The sequence below is a fragment of the Ctenopharyngodon idella genome, chromosome 22 (genome assembly GCF_019924925.1).
Source record: "Ctenopharyngodon idella isolate HZGC_01 chromosome 22, HZGC01, whole genome shotgun sequence".
Taxonomy (NCBI): Eukaryota; Metazoa; Chordata; class Actinopteri; order Cypriniformes; family Xenocyprididae; genus Ctenopharyngodon; species Ctenopharyngodon idella.
Window position 1 is genome coordinate 6,924,468 of NC_067241.1, and position 26,097 is coordinate 6,950,564.

The 26,097-nt window shown below is 37.0% G+C and overlaps 2 protein-coding genes across 20 annotated transcripts in view; both read right to left on the minus strand.

The window, feature by feature from the left end:
• eif4g3b (eukaryotic translation initiation factor 4 gamma, 3b) overlaps window positions 1–9,982 on the minus strand; it is a 47,768-nt gene extending 37,786 nt beyond the window's left edge. For 14 of the 18 annotated variants that reach the window (XM_051879459.1, XM_051879457.1, XM_051879456.1 and 11 more), the window contains exons 1-2: window positions 9,353–9,982; window positions 4,418–4,517 (exon numbers count right to left, since the gene is read on the minus strand). In XM_051879459.1, the coding sequence (XP_051735419.1) occupies window positions 4,418–4,517; window positions 9,353–9,519 (267 nt within the window). In that variant the 5' untranslated portion in view covers window positions 9,520–9,982. Of the gene's footprint in view, window positions 1–4,417; window positions 4,518–9,188 lie in introns of all 18 variants that reach the window. The other 4 variants (XM_051879458.1, XM_051879449.1, XM_051879455.1 and 1 more) reach the window with 3 other exon arrangements.
• Window positions 9,983–13,641: 3,659 nt separating this feature from the next.
• lactbl1a (lactamase, beta-like 1a) lies at window positions 13,642–21,079 on the minus strand. Of its 2 annotated transcripts, none has more exons than XM_051880184.1 (6): window positions 20,971–21,079; window positions 20,293–20,402; window positions 19,985–20,142; window positions 17,340–17,578; window positions 15,610–15,715; window positions 13,642–15,471 (listed from the first exon to the last, which is right to left on the minus strand). In XM_051880184.1, the coding sequence occupies exons 1-6, from the start codon at window positions 21,074–21,076 to the stop codon at window positions 14,493–14,495; spliced, it is 1,698 nt and encodes a 565-aa protein (XP_051736144.1). In that variant the 5' UTR covers window positions 21,077–21,079; the 3' UTR covers window positions 13,642–14,492. The 2 variants fall into 2 exon arrangements, with proteins under 2 accessions (XP_051736144.1, XP_051736143.1); XM_051880183.1 differs by having other exon boundaries at window positions 20,293–20,381; window positions 20,971–21,076.
• Window positions 21,080–26,097: the final 5,018 nt, after the last annotated feature.

Below are 26,097 nucleotides of genomic sequence, written 5' to 3' on the forward strand. Positions count from 1 at the left end.
CATCACCACATGAAATTCTCCTGTGAGCTCTCATTACAGCCAGCAGCGGTTACAGTCCATCATAGGCATATGAGAGAGTGCAGTGTCATTGTCAGTTCTCCCTGGATTTTCAAAGTTGCTGCTGTAATTATAAATTGTAAATGTGGGCCAGAAACTGATAATGAGATTAACTTGCTGGTTGCACAGTGAGGGAGTGCAGCCAGAGCAACTCCATAACTCATTAAAGAAAACGGGAAACCTGCAGTCCTGTCGACTTCCTTGAAGATCAAAGGCTTCAAACAGAGAGCGCACAGATTTTATCTACTATGAGGGCTAAAATACGGCCATCTGCGAGCCAGACGTGTTCATCTGGAATGAGCTTGCGGTAAAATCAAACATCTCCACCTTGGTCGTACACCATGATTCAATGACAATCAGTCAGTCTGAACTGAACACCTGGAAATTCACATGACTGGCTTTCCCAGGCAACATCAGCAGGTGGAGAATGACCCACTTATTTGGAGGGATTACACTGCTTACCCAGCAGCCTGGGCTTTTCTAGGGTGGGGTGCTGCTGTGCTAAGGAGGGGTGGGTGAGATCACACATGCTGCCCTGTGTTTCCCAGAATGAGGGGCTTTCTGACCCAACAAAGGAAGCAGGAACAGGAGAAAGACCAGCTCAGCAGAAAAAAGCACCCCACCCGTTCACTTCCCTCAGTACTGTTCAAACATCATCAGTCCTGCTCTCTCAACATCACGTCACTCCAGCCCGCTATCAAAAATCAATTTTCTTATTAAAGGGCAACATTTGCTCTCTGGAATGATTTTGCAGCCACATTTTTACTTTATATGGGTGTTTTTTTTTTTCATAAGATATAAAACACCCAGCATGCCCTCTATTTATGTCAAATATTTTAAAAACATACTACATAAGCCAAAAATAAAATATAATGAAATATATTAAAAATGTTACATAAACCAAGGAAATGTTTTTGTAACTATTTGGATGATTTCTGACTTTTTGTGGAATTTTTACAATAAATCTGGAAGATTATTTAAATTTAACTTTAATTTTTCAGCATCTGAAACATCTAATACACACACAATTCTTATATTATTATTGTTATATTAGTGCTCTCAAAATTTATTATATCTAAACGTGGTTAATGTCACAATTTTTTACTACTTCCTGTGGCTGAATATACACTACCGTTAAATAATTTGAGGTCAGTAAGAATTTTTCAAGGAAAAGTTATACTTTTATTCAACAAAGATGCATTACACTGATTAAAAGTGACAGTAAAGATATTTATAATGCCTATACCTACTGTTCAAAAGTCTGTTATGTATAACATAATTTATTTGAAATAGACATTATAAATATCTTTACTTTTTTATGAGTAAAATAACTTTGAAGTATATTCCCAATCATATTTACATTTTTTTAGCACACCAGGGTGATCATGAACATGAAATTGTCCAGCCATGACTTCCTGTTCCACAGGAGTATAAACATGAGGAAACACAAAGGCCAAATTCCCTTAATCATTCATCACAATGAGTAAAACCAAAGAATCTGGTTCTGATGTGCAGCAAAAGATTGTTGAGCTTCACAAAATAGAAAGTGGCTACAAGAAAATAGCTAAAGCATTGAAAATCCCCATTTCCACTATCAGGGCAATAATTAAAAAGTTCCAATCAACTAAAGATGTTACAAATCTGCCTGGAAGAGGACGTGTGTCTAAATCGTCCTAATGCTGAGGAAAGTTTGAGTGGCCAAAGACTCTCCAAGGATCACAGCTGGAGAATTGCAGAGATTAGTTGAGTCTTGAGTCTCAGAAAGCTTAAAAAAAATTATCAAACAGCACCTACATCCCCCATCCCCAAGTTGTTGGGGAGGGTTTCAAGAAAAATCCTTCGCTCTCATCCAGAAACAATCTCCAGCATATTCAGTTGTCAGACAAGACTGGAACCTCAAATGGGACCGGCTTCTGTGGTCAGATGAAACTAAAAAAAAAAAGAGCTTTTTGGCAGCAAACCCACCAGATGGGTTTGGTGCACACATGGATAAAAAGTACCCCATTCCCACGGTTAAATATTCTGCTGGATCTTTAATGTTGTGGGCCTATTTTTCTGCTGGAGGTCCTGGACATCTTGTTCAGATACATGTAATCATCGATTCTATCAAATACCAACAGATAAAAAAAATCAAAACCTGACCGCTTCTTCTAGAAACCCAATAATGGGCCGTGGTTGGATCTTCCATCAGGACAATGATCCAAAACAAACATCAAAATCAACACAAAGATGTGTCACTGAGCACAAAATGAAGCTTCTGCCATGGCCATCCCAGTCCCCCGACCTGAAGAAAATGAGTGGAGTGAACTGAAGAGAAGCACCACCAACATGGAGCTGGGAATCTGAAGGATCTGGAGAGATTCTGTATGAAGGAATGGTCTCTGATCTCTTGTCAGGTGTTCTCCAAACTCATCAGGCATTATAGGTGAAGACTCAGAGTTATCTTGGCAAAAGGAGGTTGCAAAAAGTATTGGATAAAAGGGTGCCAATAATTGTGGCCAACGTGTTTTGGAGAAAAACATTTATTTCATAATGTGATTTTCCCCCCACATTCAATTCTTTTCCTTCAATGAAAGGTTAGATTTTTGCTAATTTTATGAATCAAAGATTGAAAGGATAAACAATGCAGATTTATTTTTTACAGTCATCTTTGATCATATTTATCAAGGGTGCCAATAATTCTGACCACAACTGTATATGTCTTAATTTGTGTCTTGATTTGTGTTCTGAAGATGAATGAAGGTCTTACGGGTGTAGAACAACATGAAGGTGAGTAATAAATGACATAATTTTCATTTTTGGGTGAACTAACCCTTTAAGGTGACGAAAGCCAGCTGTTTTGATGACTTGCGTCAGCTGCGTCTGGGCCAAAAAGCTGAGCTTAAACAACAAAAGGATAGCCAACTGTCAACTAGCATGTGCGTTCTGTGCCTGCATGTAAGAAAATAACTGTCTATATCATTAGGTATCGACAGTCTATTTTCATCATTCAAAAAGGGAAACCGAAACTAAGACTGCAGATATAAAGACCGTAAACAAAGCAGAGCTTGCTTCCCATTTTGAATATCAATCATGCTGATCACTTTCTTCATTCCAGGTGGGTCATGTTGTTATATGCAAATATTTGCGTACTGGAGTGCTCAGTAAGATGTAGAAGCAGCCTTTTGTGTGTGCCGTATTGACTTCTTTGCTAGCTTTCATCACTTTCGCTAAACTGAACAGCCAATCAGAGCAATCTCACTCACTGACTGTCCCGACGCCTATTCAGCATGTGTAGCACGCCCACTGTCCAGTTGGCAGTACTGCAGTAAAATCTATGTAACAAATAATGAGACGGTCAAATTTGCGTTGTTGTTCAAAGTTGAGCCGCTCTAGTAATGACTTTATTACAATCATTTAATCACAGTGTCTTGTAACTTCATGAATATCTCTATTCAGCAATAATAATTCTTGAAGTCTTTACATGTGATCCAGCCAAATCAATAAACAGTGTATTCTGCATAACCAAACCCCTGTATTGGCTCTTTCTTCATGCTTTCACTTTTTATACAGTATATTCATAAAACATATTAGTGGAATCAATTTAATACTTAGTCCTTAGACCTATATGATAAATTGAGGAAATGTACATATACATATAAACACATGTGACCAAACATTCAGGGTGTCACACATGCGAACTGCGTGAGCCGACATGTGGAAAACACTGCAAAAACTAGCCCGACAGACACTCACCAACGGCCCAACGGCTGATCGTCGGCATGGTACGTCACGGCCCTTAAAGGGGTACTTGATTATGATTTCACTTTTTCATTCTAAAAGTTGTAACTTCTTCCTGAGTCTCTCAAACAGTGTCCGACTCAGGTTTGAACAATGTAAGGCTGAAAACCATTACTGACAATCGTCATTTTGGCTGCGTGAGATACTCCAGCTTTGTTGTTGTTGAGCAAATGAAGCGCGAGCTGTTAAAGGAAAGCGGGCCGGGAGCAGCAGCTCATTTTCATTCAAAGAGACACACATAAAAACAGTGTGTTTTTGCTCACACCCAAATAGGGGCAAATTTGACAAGCTATAATAAATTATCTGTGGGGTATTTTGAGCTGAAACTTCACACATATTCTGGGGACACCAAAGACTTATATTACATCTTGTAAAAGGGGCATTATAGGTCTCCTTTAAGAGTCCAAGCAATCAAACAATATGCTAAAATGGCTTTATTTCTATAAAGCATACTTTAAAGACCTTTTCTTATCCTCTAAAAATGACTGCAGCAAATAGGGGAAGGCCTCAGATCATCTAAGGTGAAGCCACCTGATGACAGGTTTAGATGTAAAGAAGGGGAATGGAGAGTTCAACTCACAGTGTAGACAGCAGTGACGGACTGCGTGGGGAAGATTCGCTCTTCCAGGGGAGGCGGCACTCTTTGAATCCTTTGAATATTATGAATATTAAGGAAAACTCTGGGGAAGAAAGTACTTAAGGCCAAACACAGCAACAAGGTGGGAGAACACACATGATGCATGAAGGAAACTGTTCAAGCACAGTAACATCAGAATGAAAAGAGGTGACAGAGTCAAGCAGATCACATTTATCCACATGCAAATTAGCTAATTAGCCTGTTTTACCAAAGTTATATAACCTAGAACTGTTCTGCATGACAGATCCATACAAATCATCTTCTTCGTATTTTTTTCTTCTGCTTGCCATGCCAATATTTTCACCGGCCCAATTAAGGCCCTGTTTTCACCTGGTACGCGTTTTGGTCGATCAGATCACAAGTGGATGAGGGAGACATACCCATTTACTCCTGGTATTTTTGTCTCTTTTGTCCACTTTCAACCATTTCTGTCCTGATTTCTTCAAGGGGAGGGTCTATGGGTGGGCAAACGTAAGGGTTTTTTCAGATCTTTCGATCTAATTGACAAATAAGCTCTCGGAAAAACACAGACAGCATCAGCTTTCATTTAAGCCGCAAGACATGCCAAAAGTGGTGAGTGTGTGTTAGAAAGCAGGAATGGTGAGAGAACACTTTGCTTCGTACGTTTTTCGTCTTCAAACCAAACTTGGGTCTTCAGCCGATAATGTTTAAATGCCATCTGGTTAGCACGCTTCCCATAATGTTTACGCATTACGCGGTCTTCTGTGGCTGTTCAAAAGCATTCAACCACATGAGCGTTTCCACTACAAAAGCAATCCGGTCAAATGTGTTTTCGACTACCTCTGGAAGTGGTCGAAAGTGGACAAGCTCAAAACGCTTTACACCCCATTTACACCTGTATTTATCGTTGTCCACTTGTGATCCGATTGACCAAAATGCATCTTAATACTAGGTCGAGACAGGGCCTAAAGATAGGGTAGGCAATTTTTTTCATAAATACTTTTTGTTATTCTGGTTGAAACTCTCTTCACATCCTGATAGCAATCAATAATAGAGGGTATGCATAGACGTCACTTTCCCGCCGGAACGTGCTCCCTCAGCTGGACTGAGTGGCAAAAGAACCTGCTGCATGACTGGATTTAATAGGGGAAACTGCGAAAACGCAAGTAAAACAAACAATTACACTAAAGGTTGGGCTCAAAATTGTTCCTTATGACATGTCAAAGAAACCTAACACATGGATATTGGCATGCAGCCAGGAATCGTGTTTCCTGACATTTATATGTGCCTGATTTTCGACTGTGAATGCTTTATATAACTACAATATAGGTAGGTCTAAATCAGAGTGATCACTTATATCAATGTTATATATTTCGTCGTATCGTCCAGGCCTAAAACTTGTACAGTTTTTGTCAGTGTTTATTTAAAAACACCCAATTATGCAGAATATAAGATGGTAAATATTTAATTGATGAGTTGTCAACACAATATATTACAATACAATATATAGTGTATGATTTTACCCCAAAATCCAACATTGTGACACAAAAAGATAACTGCAAAACATGTTTCTTTGCCTAGAGTCCAGCTGTTTCTGTGAATTGCAGCTACCTATTTGCTTATTTTTTCTGTAGCTTTCAGCAGTCTGTAAAAATATACCTCAGATTTTGTGTCAAAGCTATTTGTACAGTCAGTCGCAAAGCTCTTTCCCATTTTTGGATGTGTTTTTCGCTGAAAACCAATGCTGCCACTCAGTCTTTTGCCACTCAGTGGGCGTAACCACAGTCATAACGGTCGACGGTGACGTCACGTGCATACCCTCTATAGAGGTGGTCTAAATATAAAAAAAAAAAGTACATATATCATCTGTGGAAGTCTCAGGAGGACCAGAAAATCAATCATTGCATCGGTCCGAACTCTATGCAGAGTTGTACACAGACACTCACAGAGTGTCGAAAACAAACAGCAGCCGCCTTTTACAGTTCCTCCTGAACCAAAACAACAAACTTATGCTGCGTTAAAGCAATGTCATAACCGTAATTTAGAGACAGCAACCCGTGATGTTCTACACGGAGCCGTTCACATCCTCAGACTCAGATTTATGCGTTTCTATGTCAACACTATCAACGCCGAAATGAATCTGCAGCAGTCAGGTGGTACAACTAGAACTTTGTAAGTTGTTTACGTTCATTGTTATTGTAATGTTATGTGCTTTGAGACATGAGGTAATTTAACTGTAATGACGCTGAATCTGCTCTGGCTGTGCGCGACCTGCGCATTCATGTGTTTTGGAGGAGGTGTTTTAGAGTGCTCTGAAGGGAGAGTGGGATCTAATACTCTCAAAGCTAGCATATATTATTCACATTAATAAATCATTTAATCAAAAATTGTTTTTCATCTCTGATTTAATCTAAATTATTATTATTTAATTTTACTGATTTAAATATCTTTTGACATTTAAATGAGCAGAACTGACACATTTCTGTAGCTCAAACAGCAGACCATGATGCTAACAACACCATGTCATCGGTTATTACTAGTAAAATGTGTACCTTTTAAATACGCTAAAAACAATATTCAATACATAACAGAAATGCAAATGTTTATATTTGCAAGGTTTAAAATCATGTACACAATCAACAAACATAAAGACAACACCATTCTGGACCCAATATCCATCAAATGACCTGAAACTCTCTCACACTTGTCTGGGAAACGGTTAGTGTCAAGCCCTGCTCTCTTTTCCATGGGTGTCTTTAAAAAGAAGGGAACTGTTTTAAAGGAAACATATATTTTTTCTACTCTAACTCACTTTACAGTGTTTCCCTGTTCCTCTATGAACTCACAACCTCCAGCCACACCAGAAAACGATGCAAACTTTACATAATTAGTACTTAAAACTCCTCCTTATAATCAACCATACTTCACATTACTGAATAAACAACAGTGTCTTTTGAATGATGGAGTCATACTGTGCGATTCCTCTAAGAAATGAGGATCTCGCACAAATGTACATCATCATCCATGCTGCAAAAAAGGTGCAGCACAACTGTCATACACAAGAAGCTGATTGTGTATTAACATGCTGTTGGAGTACAGAGGATGGAGATGCGTCTTCCATCTCCAGCACAGCAGCAGATCCGTGCTGCTTCAGTTCTGTCTGTACAACTAGGCTATTGTTAACTTAAGAGGGCGGGGAAGCCCTTCCTCCTCCACTGCACCACAGGCACATACACACAGAGAGAGTTCAAACAGAGATAATGTACAGTTTACTGTAACTAGCGCAAAACAACAGCTGTTAGTTACTCATTTTAACTTTCCCTTGGCATGATGCCAAGACACTATCATAGTATTCTCATGCTCCATGACCACGTCACTCTTTTACAACCACAGTTAGCTGGTTTGTAGATTACAGATTATTTTTAGTGCTACAGTATCATTTACCAAGATATACATTTGCAATGACACAGCAGTCACAATGTCTCGTTTTCATTCTGTTCCACTTCAAAATTATCCTCAATTGCTTTAGATACGCCAAAAGTTTTGTCTGCCATGCAGTGCATCACTGCCTAAATACACTCCTGTTTAAATCAGAGTGCTATATGAGGAACAATAAATGTAAATATAAACTGACTTGAGTTATATAAAAGATCAGCTACTGATTTGCTTGATCTCTTCTATCTCACGTTAGAGTTTATAGCAAATAATTCTCTGCTAGCAAATATTTGCAAGTAGATTTCCTGCCAACTAACAATGAAACCAGTGCATTGAGGATGCATTTTTTTACATAGTCAAAAAAAGAAACAGAAAGTATTAACTTGTAAATGCGTTTGGGGAATCTTCCTCGATCATAAAAAATAAATAAGAATAAAACCCAAGAGAAAGCCTTGATTGTTTCCGACTGCACTATTGTGCATTGTTAGCACTATATTCCCATTGTAAACAGTCTAATTTAGTCTTTAACCCTGTTTTATCTCCCAAAAGCAATCAGATAGATTTAAGAGACTCATTGCAAATGCCAGACCAACATATTTACTTTCTTATGATGAAAAGGGGAAGTTATATTAGTAGTCGGATACAATAAAACTACCCTATAAACTCTTTTCTGTACAGAAACTAAGATGCTGACAGGAAACATGGGCAGTTACAAGAGAAGGGTTTGAGCGTTAGATCCATAGAGAAATATAAACAAGACATTGAGGGCAAGCAAAATGGTTTATCTCTATGGGAAAACATATAAGCTGAACACTATTTAGTTCACCCTACCTTACTATAAAAAAGGATATTAGACATGTTAGGCAGAATCACAACCTTAGTCTCCATTCACTTTCAATATATGGAAAAACATTCAATGAAAGTGAATGGTGACACAAGATGTCATTCTGACTTACATTATGCGTTTCGCACAAGTGAGAAGTCAGCCATACTTTGTCATACGGGTTTGTAACAACATAAATAGTGAGTAAATCATGAAATAATGATCTAAAAATCATTTAAATGCGGTATCTTATTTTTCAAGTGACACGGAAAAAGAGAGCTAGCTTTAGTACTGTCACGGCTGGATCAGACTAAACAGGTTGTGTGTTGACATAAACACTGTTACCACTGCACTAGTACCTCCATGTAACGTTTCAAGAAACAAAACCGGACTTAAACCATAACCAAACCAAACATTTAGTCTTGCTATGCTGACACTCAGTTAGCGAGTACACAGTACAACACACTCTAGCGCTGTCAAAACCTAGTGACCCACCTGCCTAGACAGCAGTTTCGGGCATCATATGCGCATCAAACCGAATCCCTAAGATGTTCAGAAATACTGTCCGGGCAGGCAGTTCACTAGGATTTGAAGAAAAAAAGACAAGAAAAAAAAAACACATATTTGTGATGGAGTAATATGCTTTTAGAGAAGGATACGATGTCTGCCCTGGCGGAGGCTGTTGAGCCACCGGCGTCCCCGGCGGTAGCGGTACTGTGGTTAGGGGGGCCCGCAGCTGGCTCGAGGGTGACGGCCCGGTTCCAGGTCCAGTTCCAGCGGCGGCGGCAGCGGCTGGTTTCGGCACCGCTTTCGGCGGCAAACTCATTGCAAATAAAAAAACAAAAACAAACGCACGGCTTTACAGATATTTACAAATAAATTAGCTAGCGGCTAAACAGTGCACGTAAAAAAATATTGCTGGCGAGTTACGTCAACACCGGGCCTTGTAAGAGCAGGTTGCCGGTGTCTGAGCGGATAGAAAAGCTTGAGCTAACAGGCTAGCTAGCTTATTGAGAGAATAGCAGGCTGAAGTTAGCCAGCTAGCGCTTATTGTGGTTTATCTTCATTGCTGAAGGTTGGGGGGCTGTTCCCCCTCCCCGGCCGGGGTTTCCGAGGATCTAGTTGGCCTCTTCTTGCCAGGGCGATCTTGACAGGTGTGCCCCTTTTGGAAAATGAATAACACTTTGTTTATAACTGCTCTTTGACGAGAGTATCTCCACGGAGTGTGATGATTCCGTTCAACATGGCGCTGTGGCCGCCTCCAGCAGTCCTAGAGGACCGACCTTTCGTTTCACTTCGGGTGTTTTCGTGAAACTTCGGAGAGTGGAATTAGCAACGAGCGGTTACGGAAGTACAGAATGCGGGGTCCGGAACTCATAACCTACTTGGATGACAGCCAAGGAGAATATTATAAACGATGTGGCAGCCAAAAAGAATGGCTTCAGATAAAACTTGCTTTTTTAATGCCATCTCTGTATGTCTATATAAAATATGCAAACCATATTTCCATGTTTATTGAGCTGTTTGGCCCCGATTTGTGATGTTGCAGTGACATCTTGCGTCCACAGCTGAACACGCATTTCATTTTCAGCCCATGAGAACTGCGAAAAGCTTCAGTCTGATACATAATAATAATCATTATATAGTAATAAATAGATAAATATGCTCTCTTATAATTAAACACACACTTTCAACACATTTTTTTTAATCTTTCTATAAAAAGAACAGCCTGTATGCCGCCATAGAGAATGTGAGCTCCATCGCAATTAATTATAATTAGTAGGCTATAAATGTATTTATGGAAAAACTTCTTTCAAAAGTCTTCTTTCAAAATGCAAACTTTTTGCATATGATTGCTGGATGATTTCAGAATTAAGATGATTCACTTGAACAACCTACAAAATGAAGGTGTGAAGGATGAGGATGACAGGTAAAAATGTTTTCATCTTTGAAAGATTTAAAAGGCCTTAGTGACATTGCCTTCTTCGTTATCCCAGTATATAAACTGTAAGATGACAGTGTTAAGTGGGCACACGTTGTGCTGGATAACAGAAACCCAGCTAATAATTTTTGGTTCCCAGAACGTTAGTTTTTGATTCCCAGAACGTTCTTTTTTAAGGTTTATTTTTAGTTAGACAGGAAAGTTTTCTTAACGGAAACAGAACGTAAGTATTTTTGTTGTAGAACGTTATTCTAGCGTTCCCCTAACGTTATTTTGACATTCCCATAACGTTATTCTAACGTTCCCCTGACGTTATTTTAACATTTCTATAACGTTATTCTAACATTCCACTAACATTATTTTAACGTTCCTGTAACATTATTTTAACGTTACTATAACATTATTCTAACATTCCCTTGACGTTATTCTAACATTTCCCTAACGTTATTTTAATGTTCCCCTTACATTATTACATTATTTTGATGTTCCTATAACGTTATTCTAACATTCCCCAATGTTATTTTAACATTCCTATAACATTATTCTAACGTTCCCCTAAAGTTATTTTAACGTACCCATAACGTTATTCTAACCGTTAGAGGAACATTAGAGGAACGTTAAAATAACATCAGGGGAACGTTAAAATAACATCAGTGGGAACGTTATTCAAACATTCCCCTGACTTTATTTTAACGTTCCTATAACGTTATCCCAAAGTTCCCATAATGTTATTCTAACGTTCCCCTGACGTTATTTTAACATTCCCCTGATGTTATTTTAACGTTCCTCTAATGTTATTCTGACGTTCCCATAACATTATTTTAGTGTTCCTATAACGTTATTCTAACGTTCCCATAATGTTATTCTAAGGTTCCCCAACGTTATTTTAACGTTCTTATAACATTATTTTAACGTTCGTATAACGTTAGAATAACGTTCCCCTGACGTGATTTTAACATTCCCATAATGTTATTCTAACGTTCCCCTAATGTTATTTTAACGTTCCTATGACGTTAGAATAACGTTCCCCAACATTATTCTAACGTTCCCCTGACCTTATTTTAATATTCCCCTGATATTATTTTATCGTTCCCATAATGTTATTCTAACGTTCCCATAACGTTATTTTAACGTTCCTATAACATTATTCTAACGTTCCCATAATGTTATTTTAACATTCCCCTGACCTTATTTTAACATTCTCCTGACCTTATTTTAACGTTCCTATAACGTTATTCTAATGTTCCCCTAACATTATTTTAACGTTCCTATAATGTTATCCTAACGTTCCCATAACGTTATTTTAACGTTCCTAAAACGTTATTCTAACGGTCCCATAACGTTATTCTAAGGTTCCCCTAACGTTATTTTAACATTCCTATAACGTTATTTTAACGTTCTTTTAACGTTAGAATAACGTTCCCATAATGTTATTCTAATGTTCCCCTAACGATATTCTAATGTTCCTGTAATGTTATTCTAATGTTCCCATAACGTTATTCTAAGGTTCCCCTAATGTCATTTTAACATTCCTATAACGTTATTTTAACATTCCCATAACGTTATTCTAAGGTTCCCCTAACGTTATTTTAACGTTCACATAACGTTATTTTAATTTAATTTATTTTAATGTTCCTATAATGTTATTTTAACGTCCCCATCACCTCTTTACTCCAATTTCATTACCCCGCTGTACGTCAGTAATCATCCAGCACACCCGCGACCCAGTATAGTATAAGCAGTATGGAAAATGGATGTATGGAGGCCTATAATCAGTATTATACAAACCATATCTTGTTTTTATTCATTGTTTAATTAATAAAAAATAATCCGAGTACATCAACCATCATATGGAAGATTAAATTTGGCCATTAATGGGTTAGGAATTACTATATTTCACGGGGTAGTCTACCCAGATTTTACATTCCTTCAGCACCAAATAACGATGAATTCAACACAATCTATGTTTTTTTAAAATATGAAATTTATTCACAGACATTATTAAGAAATGAATAAACAATTATTTGACTTAGCAGTACATTTATTTCTTACCACTGAATTGCACAGTTTGGCAGGACATGCTTGTTTTGGTCCGTAAACAAAAAACTTCTTGATTAACATCATGTTTCTGTGCTTTTCACACTATGCTTAACACTGGCTTAATATTTTAGCTATAAAGTTGAATTTATCTGATCATTATATTGCGTTTTGATTGATCTCATTTCAACATAAATGCTGTATTAAACTAATTTCAGAGCCTAAATTTTTACATTGGTAGTAAATATTAACCTAAAAATAACCATTAGGGAACATTTTGTATAGGGTACGTTATTTTTAGGTTATTTAAAAATAACTACAATGCAACGTTCTGGGAACGTTATTTTATGGTTGCAAAATAATAACCTAAAAATAACGATTAGGGAACGTTCTGTATAAGTTATTTTTAGGTTATTTAAAATAACCACCCTGCAACGTTCTGGGAACGTTATTTTATGGTTGCAAAATAATAATCTAAAAATAACCATTAAGGAACGTTCTATATAAGTTATTTTTAGGTTATTTAAAAATAATCTCCCTGCAATGTTCTGGGAACGTTATTTTATGGTTGCAAAAAAATAAAACCAAAAAAGAATGTTCCCAGAACGTTATTATTTGGTTCTCAAAAAAATAACCGAACAGGAACCAAATACTAACGTTAACGTTCTGTGTTTGCTGGGAAGCTACAGTACACTATTCCATCACTTATCTTTTGACCGCTCATTTTATGATATTACTGTCCTCTAACACAGGCAACAGTGATGTACAGCTTGATTTTCCCAGTTCTCAGTATCCACAAGTGATATGGGGCCATTGCTAAAATTCACAGAGCCACAACATTTTATAACCTATAATATCACAACATTTCTGGTTGCCTCAACAGCACTGATGTAGTGTCACTGCTAACAATGTTTACTATATTGTTTCTTTACAGCTGCTTCATAATATTTAAGTATTTCATTTATGAAACAAAATATTTCATTAGTATCTAAATTTTTGGAGAATACAAATGTACTGATATAAATCAAAACAAATGTGGGGACACATTTTATATAACATTTTTTGTTTTATTTTATTTGTTTAATATGCATATACAGTGTAAGAGTAGATTTTTTTTTTCTTTTTAAAAAATAGACATTTACATTATCAATAAAAAGTAGGGTGATAAAATGAGGCCCATTCACACAAAAACGATAACTATAAAGATAACTATAACGATAACTTTATTAACACTTTACTAATACACATTCTGTTTATTATAAGCATGCGCTGTGGTGGGATTCTGATTGGCTGTCAATGTTTTTTTATCGTTCATCTGTGTCGATAATCATTCTCATAGTGTTAGAACGATTAGTTATCATCCTTGGTGTGGGCCTTTTACACTAGTTTGCATTTAAAGAAAAGTAAATGTTTAAAACCAAGATATTAGCTAATAGCTAAACTCAATTAAAAACTCAACATTGGGTACTTTGGAGAGAGGTGCAAATGCTTAGGAAAGGCACACACTTTAATTAAGACATGCAGTTCAAGCTTCTCAGAAACACACATAAATGAATGGATGGTTGTCAATTGTGTACTGATATTCCTCTGAAAAAAGGGACAAACGATCAGATGGCAAGAGATACTATAGCCTACATAAAAATGTACATTTTTAAAACTGTCAAAATAAAAATAACAAAAAATGTATTCTATACTTTCAGTGCTTATCTTGAGGCAAATGTTTATTAAAATGTACACAAGCAAAGGTTGAAGTTCCTCTGAATTTGACACTTTACTTAACAATTTATGATCAAATGATTTCACAAAGATCAAAAATTTCTTCAACTGCTGAAAATCGGTTTGCGAAGTATCCTTGCGACTTTATAAGTGTTTAACCCTGGGACATCAAAACCTGGCGAGAGCCCCTTTTTGTTGAAGATGTAAAAGTTAAAGAGCTGTCCGTCCTGAGATTCAAGAGACACCGAGGCAGCATTAACTTTCAGCTGACATGGGTACTCCTTCTCAAACACCACCCTGAACACCCTATCCTGCAGATAACTGAGCTTCAAACTTCTATACTTCATAGGAACCATGGTGTCTACTTGAGGCCCGAACTGCTCCAGAGACAGCACTCCATCTGTGTCTGCTTTGATCTCATAGAATGTTATGTTGCTATAAGTAAAGTAGCCTACGTAGGGAGCAGCGTCTGGAGGAGGGATGAGAACAGGAGGTGCATCTCTGAAGGCACTTTCCATGGCAGGGATGAGATAACTGTAGGCCTTGGCCACAAGATCCTCATCTTCAGGTTTGGTTCCAGCCATTAGCATGACCAACCCGAGCTTTAAGCGAGGAACGAGGGACATCGAGGCCGAATAACCATCTAGATCTCCATCTTTGCGTATGATGTTATAACCCAACTGTTCATTCACCTCCCAAGGTGTGCCTGTTTGATCTGCAAAGTAACTGTTTTTACACCGAAACAGAGGAGTCAACATGGTTTTGAGGGTGTCGGGCTGGAGAATCTGACGGTAGTATGCGCCCAGCAGCATCATCACTAGTTTGGCCATGTCAGCAGGTGTGGAGTACATTTGCCCTGATGGTCTATACCAGCCGAGGTCATAGAGGGGTGCAGGCCGCCCACTTGAGTAAACACCTATTGCCATCTGGTCCACTATCTGTGGGGTGATTTCGAATCCGGTGTCCTCCATTCCCAGCGGTTGCAGGATATTTTCAGACACCCATTGCTGATAATCCATCCCTGCTACCTTCTCCGCCATCACGTGGGCCAGCAGGGAGAAGGCCAAGTTGCTGTAGTGGCATCTGAGGACAGCAGAGGACTAGAATTACTTCCTCCAGGGAGAATCCACAAGTGCATGGACTGCATCTGCTGTTGTCAATTATTTACACCTCCTCTCATTCATTAAACATCCTCAATACAAATTCTATGTACTAACTTACTTTGTTCCAGGGTCAGCCACGAGAACATCATCTTGTAATAAATCCACAGCAGCCTGAGTGTTGCCTTTCCAGAGTAATGTAGTCGCCCTGAGCCGCCTTGGTAAACCTATAATCAGAAATGAATCCAAAATATCCACTATTTCATATTTTCACTCATTTGATATGGTGTTTACCTTATCAGCCTTTTCAAAAATTAGTTATGAAAGATATTTTAATATTCTGAAGTTTGCGATTTGAAAGTAAAATTATTGGGGATGCAGATGCACCAATATTCATTTTCAAGCCAATACGATGTTATGGCTGATAAGAATATCCAGAATTTCAGAATATCCAGAATATTCAGAATATCCAGTATTTCATATCCAGAATATCCACTATTTCATATTTTCATTCATTTGATATGGTGTTTACCTTATCAGCCTTTTCAAAAATGGGTTATGAAAGATATTTTAATATTATGAAGTTTGTGATTTGAAAGTAAAATTATTGGGGATGCAGATGCATCAATATTCATTTTCAAGCCAATACTTATTTAGATGTTATGGCTGATAAGAATATCCAGAATTTCAGAATATCCAGAATATCCAGTATAGAATATCCAGAATATCCAGTATTTTATATTTTCATTCATTTGATATGGTGTTTACCTTATCAGCCTTTTCAAAAATTAGTTATGAAAGATATTTTAATATTCTGAAGTTTGCGATTTGAAAGTAAAATTATTGGGGATGCAGATGCACCAATATTCATTTTCAAGCCAATTATTATTTAGATGTTATGGCTGATAAGCGATAAATGGCAGATATTAAAAATGAATACTATTTTGTCTAAATTAATAAAAAAATAAAACACTAAACACAGAAATCAATCATTTTAAATGCTACATCACAACATTATAATGTGTATTATGAAAATAGATATTCATTTTGAGATTTTATAAAGATTACAATAAACAGTGTTAGTAAATTCTTAATGTTTTTAAAGATTAACTTTATTTGAGTGTTATATGACAGCATAAGTAAGGTAAATGAAAATTGAGAAAATTAGCTTTAATAATAAAATATAAAAAAAAAATCGGTCTAATCCTGAATAATACAAACAAATAAAAAATCTCTTATATCAGAAGATATTATATTTGATGTTGATATACTGTATTGTGTGTCCTTAAAATGATGGAACCCTGTTTCTGCTTTAGGATAAAAAAAATAAAACACATTGTAAAATATATTTTAAAATAAGACATAAGGTCACATTGTGAGATATAAACTCACAGTTATCTTTGTATTTTTTACTCCAAGGCAGAAATGGTCTTTCATTATAAACAGTTTTATGAGTGAGGCAAAACAATATTCCATTGTAGACTTCCTGTCAAAACAACTTAAAGGTTATTTCTGAATGCAATTAAGTGTACCAAAATAATCAGCACCAGTATTCCTGGCACATTATATAAACATTAGCTTGGGGTAAGCTGAGTACAGTATGTTAGAGCCATTCCTAAGAGGACCGGGTCGGTTGCAAACCCACTTAGTCGTGTCAGGCAACAGAGCTGATTAGGGTAGCCGTGAAAACTCCTAGTCTAAAAACAGTTGATCTAATTACAGGTTTCACCTTCTTTATTTTTACAGAACATGGAACCATGGAATGGCAATGCACTAATTATATACCTGCTAATCATCTATCACTGATCTAAACACCAAGGTGAGGTCAGTGACAGATGCTGTGGTCCTCACCTGACAGCTGACTGGCCATCCTTCTCAAGGTAACTGAGGAGATGTGGGCTTGAGCCTCTTTACTGCTCATGCCATCAGAGATGGACTTGAGGTCATGACTCCATCTTTTCCCCAGAGGGTTCTTTATGGTGAAGTTCTTAACATACTTTCCCAGAGGGTCATCCAGGGAATCCACTTTTCCATCCTCCCAAAGTTTATACAGCATCAAGGTGGGGAAGATTTTTGAAAGGCTCGCAATTCTTTTGTAGAATAACAAACAACAAAGAATCAAATTATAAAGAGCCCATAGCTATCTATGCACAATACTAGCAATTTTTAATGTAAGTATGTTCAAGAGGGTGGGCATCTACTTTTCCAGGTCAGTGGAATTCATTGTCACTGAATGTATGAGGTCCATTTTAAGCAACTCACGCTTTTGGCCCTCCTACAGTACCTGTCAAAAGTTTGGAAACATTACAGTTTTTTAATGTTTTGAAAGTCTCTTATGCATTTATTTAATCAAAAATACAGTAAAAACTGTAATATTGTGTAATGTTTATATATTACAATTTAAATGAATTGTTTTCTATTTTAACACATTTAAAAATGTAATTAGTCCTGTGGTGACAAAGCTAATTTTTTAGAATTATTACTCCAGTCTTCAGTGTCACATGATTCTTCAGGAGTTATTTTAATATGCTGATTTGGTGCTCAAGAAACATTTATTATTATTATCAATGTTGAAAAATACATTTAATAAATGCAAATAAATGATGTTAATTGAACTTTCAGTAGCAATTTATTTTACAGTCCTGTTCCTCATGTACATACTATGTGGGCTCATTCATAGAGTACCTCAGGGATGACGTGTTTTTGTAGGCCAACCCGGAAGTTAGTGGCGCACGGGTTCCCTCGATCGAAAGCCTATGCATTTTTCCTATAGACTTTTGGAAAATCGCAAAAAATAAGCTCTGTGTTTAACAAAGGGTTATGACACTTACACGTTTTGTCTATCAAGATAATCTTTACAAGTTAACACAACATTTATACATTTTGAAGCCTAAATAAAGCTGTCAGATATAAAAAGCTAACAGTAGGCTATAAACGGACTACAGCACACCATGGTCGCAGATCAACGTCACCACCACCAAGCTTCCTCAAACTTTATTTAAAAAACAACTTTATTTAAAAACATGCTCGCTGATTATGATCTGCGCTGTGTATGAATACTTATCCACTTTCTCATGAGAAATGCTGTCCAAATGTCCTGTTTGTCATGATGACGTCTAAAGTCCCCTGCCAAAGGAAGTAGTCCCTTTTAGCAATTTGTTAGCAACCGCCGTTTTTAAGACACAATAAAGGTTTAAAAAAAATCACAAGCGGGTTATAACTGGTGTGTTTTATGTCATAGATCAAAACGTGAAAATATTTAGAGGCTTTGTTAACCACAGACCTTATTTCAGGCAATTTAGCAAAAACCCATTCAAAAAACCCATAGACTGTAGGGCGATGGAACCGGAAGTCCTAAAATGCTAACTTGCTTCCGGGTTTTGCCTACAAAAACATGTCATCCTTGAGGTACTCTATTACAATAACTGGGTAATAACTAGGTACTAACCCTGAACAAAGACTATAGATATAGAAAGACGGTTCACTCCCATTAGTTAGGAATGGGAGAAACTGCAACACGCAATATGGCGGAATACGTCCCGCCTTCTAAGTAAAAGAGCCAATCGCTGATTGGTAAAGTCATTGCTTCACTGCAGCTGCCATTAGAGGCTCCGGTTCCCATAGAAACCGAAGACTCGCGATTAGGACTGCACATGCGCGTTGACTCTTCTAGCCTTAAAAATAAGCTTTTTTTAATGCTATTTGTGAATAAGAAACAACATTTATGGGACAGTTCATGTCAGATTTTGTTGCTGATTTGAAATATGTTATTTAAATGTGAGTTCGCCAGGCAGTTTTTGAGATTTCAGGATTTCCCCATTCAAATAGATAGAACTTGGTCTTGGATGCCCGAAATAGCTGCCCGGAGGCATTGCAAATATGGCCGCCGAGTGAACAGACTTTCATTGAAAGGGACTTTGCCCTGAACCTACCCCTACACCTAACCTTTACCCATGTGGTTACCTTATATTACCCAATATTTTCTTAGGTAAGTACACTTTAAGTACACGTAAGTGAACGTACTGTAAAATAAAGAGCAACCGAACTTTCTATTAATCAAAGAATCCTGAAAAAAGTATCACCATTTCCACAAAAAATATTAAGCAGCACAACTGTTTTCAGCATTGTTAATAATAATAAGAAATGTTAGCCTACCTTAGCATATTAAAATGATTTCTGAAGGATCTTGTGATACTGAAGACTGGAGTAATGATGCTGAAAATACAGCTTTAATCACGGGAATACATTACATTACATTAAAATAGAAAACAGTTCTTTTAATTTGTAATAATATTTCGCAAAATTACTGTTTTTACTGTATTTTTTGTTAAATAAATACAGCCTCTGTAAGCATAAGATTCCTTGGTGAGCATTAATTACAATTAATTGTAATGTTTCCAAACTTTTGACACGTACTGTATATAGCGCAGTAATTTAACTATCTAGATGTTCAACATAAACTTAAATCATAAGTGTGCAAAGCTACTGTAACCCACCTGTAAACTGTGTACTCATTTGTTGGGGGAGATGTCGGGTCACTTCCATTCTTTCTACCAAAATTACCATTCCACAATACAGAATCATTAAATATTACAATGGCAGAAACGGCCGGCAGTTTTGTGGCATCAATGCTGGTCCTCAAAAGCGCATCCACCTAGAGCACATCATATTTGTAAGAGTTATCAATTTGGTTATCAGTATTTATAAACAGAAGAGAACTAATATTCTAACCAGAGTGGTCTAGGAATTTACATAGAAAGAACTTCTTTGATTTTTACTCATCATTTGACTTCAGCAGACTGACCTTGTCCAAAGCTTCCATGAGGACAGGTATCGGGTGCACCAATGGCACAGGCTCAGGGAAACGTGGGCACATCTTCTCCTCTTTCACTTCTTTTGCAGCTTTTATATCCACTGTAAAGTGTAAAGATCATATGTTGGCTTTGTCAAATATATGTAAACATATAGAACTTTCAGTGTGACCCACATGAATTTATATGCACGGCAAATATGGTATATAAAATAACATGTTAATGCCCTCGCTCATATCTTATCATTATATAATATAGTGCATTTGACATGTAATGGAGGAAGGGGGTGGGTGTTTGGTTCATAATCATGTATTTTACAAAGTTCTTTTTCCCTTCCCCCAAGTGATAATCAGGCTTTAAAGCACACAGTAATCTACAAGCCACTACGTCGAGCTGTGGGTAATCCATAGCCAACTCCTGCAAATGATTAATTAAGCATAAGGAGATCGAAAAGCCAAATGTAAGGATGTTCCCCAATGCTGTAAGTGCTGTCTAGGCACTTCTACCCATTGAGTAAAAATAAAACAAGAACATGATTTTCTACTTGTGGGAACAAAATGCATCATTTCTTCTATGTATATAAGCATTCACCATCCATTCACTGATGTTTGATTGCCACTTCCTGGATCTTTCTACAGTATAGTAGCCCTTTTTAATTTGGGTCATTTTACCTGGTTTTGCTTTGGGAAGCCTGTACTGCCAAATGAAACAGCCCATCATTACAAAGGAGAGAAGCAGAAAGAAGACCATTCCCAACTTTGTCCATTTCACTTTCATCTTTGCAGTCTAGTGGTTTCCTTCTCTGGGAGGCTTGAAGAGAAAGGACAGTTTCACAGATGCAGCCTTCTGAACTTCACATATCACATCAATATAAATATATATTTAATCTTTAACATGAATTGTAAAAAGAATTACACTGATAACTGTAATATTTTATATGAGCATGATGAAACAGTAAAACAGCATTGTGTGTACTACTCAAAACATTGATTCCAATATTATTTTCTACTGTAAGATGTAATATTCTCAGTAGAATAAATGATAAAATGTCTTACCACAAGGTATACTCCTTTACCACAGGGTTTACTCCTCCTGCCACATTGTATATCCCCTAAATGATACGTCTATCCACACAGAGACTTATTTTTCTAAAAAAAAAAAAAAAGATTCAAAGTGGAATTCCATTAAAGCTGATAACAGACATAACCAGAGCTTACCAGCCACTCACCAGCCATGCTTTAATCTTTACAATAACCCGTGCACTTACTTCTCAGCATCCTCTCGGCCAACTGTAGGCCTGCACGTCATAATCTGAAGATCTCCTCCTTTAAAGCCGCACTCCTGACTTTACACATCCATTCTGTTCATCAGTTTATACTTTATATATATTTTACATATATATTTTTAATTTTACCTCATTACTTTTCTTTGTTTAAATGTTTCTATATAATATAATGTATTTTTTTGTTTAAATTTGAAAAAAAAAAAAAAAATACATATATTAAAATTTAAAGTAAATTGCTGTTAATAAATCATGCATACACACAATACTGTTGCATATGCACAATACTCTATTTGTCTTAATAGGTTATTATATTCTGGGACATTAGTAATTTTCAATACTATTTAGGGCAGATAGGGTGGATAATATGCGCGTTGGGACACACGGATGATATCCGATATGATTTTAATGGCTGGACATTATTTTGAATAACATTAGTCACAAGAGGGCAGCAAATTCTACTGTATTATGTGTTTCTGTTGTGTTTGTCCCTAAATCTCCATCAGAGATCAGAGGCCAGCTAACAACAGTTGAAATGATGATCCTAAAGAAATATTTGCATAAAATAAACTACCATAGGCCTCTATTAAAGTGATTAAATCGGCTTGTTGACAATATCAGATACATTGCTTTGTTTGTGTGCCTGGAAGCCAGTTCAATAATGAATCAGGCATGAAGTGGATATCAGTGCCATGAAAAGAGAATTATTGACTAGTGGCCATTTGCTTGACTCAACTACTTATTTGATCTTGCCCCCCTGGTTTTGAAGTGAGGCAGAGAGCTGCTCCCCAGATCCCTTCCCCTCGGGCTCCATGTCTAAACGGATAGTGAGATCAATACCATCAGCCTGTCTGCACAAGCTGTGACTGCTCCATGCTGGTTTTATTGGGCCCACACAATCCCATATCTAATAACATAAACATATGTCAAGCTGTTAATTATACCTGACAAAATCAATTGTGTGACACCTAACTGTAGTAGTGTGGGATGGGGGAAAAGGTTATGTTAGGTACCCATACCATTATATTATTGTCATTATTATGTGACCCTGGACCACAAAAACAGTCATAAGGGTCAATTTTTTTTAATTGAAATCTATACATCATCTGAAAGCTGATATAAATGAGCTTTCAATTGATGTATGGTTTGTTAGGATAGGACAATATTTGGCTGAGATACAACTATTTGACTAGTTTTGTGGTCCAGGGTCACATATTTACTTATTCTGTTTCTTTCTTTCTTTCTTTACACATTCTTTGTGCCCACACCTTTACGACTTTCCCCAATCTTAAAGACTTGGGGTGCTGCCAACTGATACCATCCTACTATTTTCAGAGCCTAATTCACAGAGGACCTTGTGCGTGCTCCAGATATTAAATTACTCATGAAATATTCGTTCATCCTCCAGGCCTTGTTCATCTTAACAGAAAGCTCTGCTAAGTCCTGAAATGTCAAAGAGAGCAAATTTGAGTCACCCTTTGTGAGCAAGGTCAATTTTTCCAATTTAGAGCAGCAGGATTAGAAAGCCAGACCCGTATCAGTGCGTGTTACTATCAGAAGCCATCAAAATGGCATGATGGGGTGTCAACCGTGTCATGTTTGTTTTTACTCTCACAAAAGAGAGTATTTTGTGGGTCTGTGCTCTCATGGTAGAGTTCAGAGCAAGACGCACTGACCCTCTTTGAGGGTCGCTGAACTTCTTTGAGCTTGTTTAGTTTCAGACTTCCGAGTTACAGATACAAACAGAAGAAAAAATTAAAGGTAGAGTAAGCAATTTGTTTTATAACACTTTTTATAACGCTCATAACATTTAAAGGAACACTCCACTTTTTTTGAAAATAGGCTAATTTGATAATGATATTGCACAGCGTCTCTCACAAATGTCTCCATGGTTGCAAGGCACGCTCCCTGTGCAAGCAGGAGGTCACAGGCGCTGCATAATATCATTGCGCCTGCTGCACCCATGGTATGGCAGCAAATTTCCTTGATTATTACGCCGGAATGAGAGTATAGTTCCTAGCCATATCGGCCTAGAAAATCACAACTTTTAATTTTCTGTCGGTCTTAGTACACGATGTAACTACAGAAGAGTCAAGTTTTAAATAGGAAAAATATCGAAACTCTTTGGAAACTCATTTTTGAGCGAGATACTAACGGTTTAATCAGATTCAATGAACTATGCTAAGCTATGCTAAAAGTGGTACCGCCAGACCCGGAGATCAGCTGAATGGATTCGAAAACAGTAAAACTCAACTGTTTAACTCTAGTGGAGATGGAAAATGAGCCTATTTTCAAAAAAAGTGGAGTGTTCCTTTAACACTTTTTGTTATACTGGTTGAAACTCTCTTCACATCCTGATAACAATCAAAAATATAAGTGGTCTAAATATTAAATTTTTTTTACATATATCTTCTGTGGAAGTCTCGAACCAAAAATGTTCGTCCAATCATTGCATTCAGTCCGATTGCAATGATACGATGTGCTACATCTCCAACATATGTATTTCCATACCTCCGCACACCCTGCTCACGCAGACATCACACGTCATCAGCGTAAAGCTATGCTATCTATGTCTATGTCAACACTATCAACGCCGAAATGAATCTGCAGCAGTCAGGTGGTACAACTAGAGCTCTGTAAGTTGTTTACATTCATTATTTTTGTAATGTTATGTGCTTTGAGGCATGAGGTGATTTAACACATTGTGACGCTTTGCAGACCCTGCTGTGTGCGTTCATGTCTTTTGGAGGAGGTGTGGCTTTGGAAACGCTCTGAAGAGAGGTTGGGATCTCATGCTTTCAAAGCTTGCTATTGCTAGCCACTCCGAAATGGTCCTGACTTTAAATGAAAATTTACATAAGTTCAGTGAGATGTAATTAATTCAAATTATTAAGCAGAATGATGCATTTTACTGCATCTCTCTCTCTCTCTCTCTCTCTCTCTCTCTCTCTCTATATATATATATACACACACACGCACACAATCAGTGATATGAGCCAGAGTAAAAACCAGTTTCATGGTTCAAATCATGACCCACAAGTCAAGACAGATTAGACCTGATTGGGTTGTTGGTGCCATATGTGACCTACAATCTTCGCTCTGCTAGCATTAGTAGACAGGAGGGTCGCCAATCTCCCTGGGCAAAGGTTTCCATGGAAACGACCCCTGGAATCTCCAGTCTGCCGTTTTGCAGTCCTCACTCATCTTGAGGCTGAATTATCCTAGATTCCTTTATGTCAGTTCCATATTCTTCTGCTCTATTTCCTCCCTCTCTCGCCCTCTCTCTCTATCCCTAACTCTCCGTCTCTGCCTTTCCTGTAGTCTATCCCTCTCTTGCTCTTGCTCTGTTGTATGCCGTTTGGATTTTCACAGAAATTTGTATAATCATGCTCTATTTTTAATGAGTCATTATGATTTTCCTCTTCAGTTGCATGTTTTTTAGATACAAGCAAATGTGCATGTAAAATACTGTCTTATATTAAAAAATGACTGTACTTAAAATCTGTATTCATTTTACTAATGTTTTTACTTATGTTTTTAAAATGTATAAATAAATATTTAAAATGTTTTGTTAAAATATAAAAGTTAAATGTTTTTGTCTGTTGTGAAAAACGTTTTTAAAATTTAACTGTGCATGTGCTAATATCTTCACTATCTAGGAATCAAAATTATATTATTAAAGTCACTGTGAATATAAATGAATCCATGTATGAGGGCTGAAGTACCACATGGAGGTTCTCACATGGGAGTCAAAGATCACGAGCAGTGGTGTTGAGAAACGAGGTCGTTTGTCTTCTTCACACCAGCCCCTTGTGTGATCTGTCAGTTTTATAAAATCGCAAGTGACTCAAAGGATTAGAGAACTATTTGATAGATGATGATCACATGCACCACTCTATCTCATCCCCCCACCTCCCACCTCCCCCCGCACCTAGACAGAACAAACTCCAGGGGGCACTGTTGGTATAAAATAAATTCTTAGTGTCATTGATCAAACAAGTGAATGCCGGGCAAATTACTTGGCTTGTATGAAACAGAAGAATGATATTTATTTAAAAATTCGAAATAAATAATTATTTATTTGCTTTAAGTGCTTCCACAGCGTCTTTTGCGTGACTTCCGAGACAAGTTTTAAATGACTGACGTTATGGATATAATCCTGTTACCAGTTGCTAACAGATATAGTAGCTAGGAAAAGATAAAAATAAATACGTAAAAAATATATTTTAATTTTAAAAACACGGTTTAGGTTTTAAAGTACTTAAATTAATAATTTTTCAGAGATAATTTGTTCAGTTGTATTTTTTTGTAACAAAATTATAATTTATTTATTAATAACTTTAAAGTAGTAAATTAGCTTTTATAGGCTAACAACGATAAGAATAATATTAATAATAATAACATTATTATTACTATTATTATTATCTTGCAGACACTAGTGATTATCAGGTTTGTTGAGCATCACTCTTGTCATACACACATTCCCGCCCCCTCGTCTGCGTTTCATTGGTTTCGT

Bases quoted from the DNA above. Each gene is read 5' to 3' on its own strand.
- lactbl1a (XM_051880184.1), bottom strand. From the start codon at position 21,076: ATGAAAGTGAAATGGACAAAGTTGGGAATGGTCTTCTTTCTGCTTCTC. The intron at 20,143-20,292 runs GTCAGTCTGCTG...GATGTGCTCTAG, and splicing joins TCATGGAAGCTTTGGACAAG to GTGGATGCGCTTTTGAGGAC. The intron at 15,472-15,609 runs GTAAGTTAGTAC...TGCTGTCCTCAG, and splicing joins GTGGCTGACCCTGGAACAAA to ATGCCACTACAGCAACTTGG.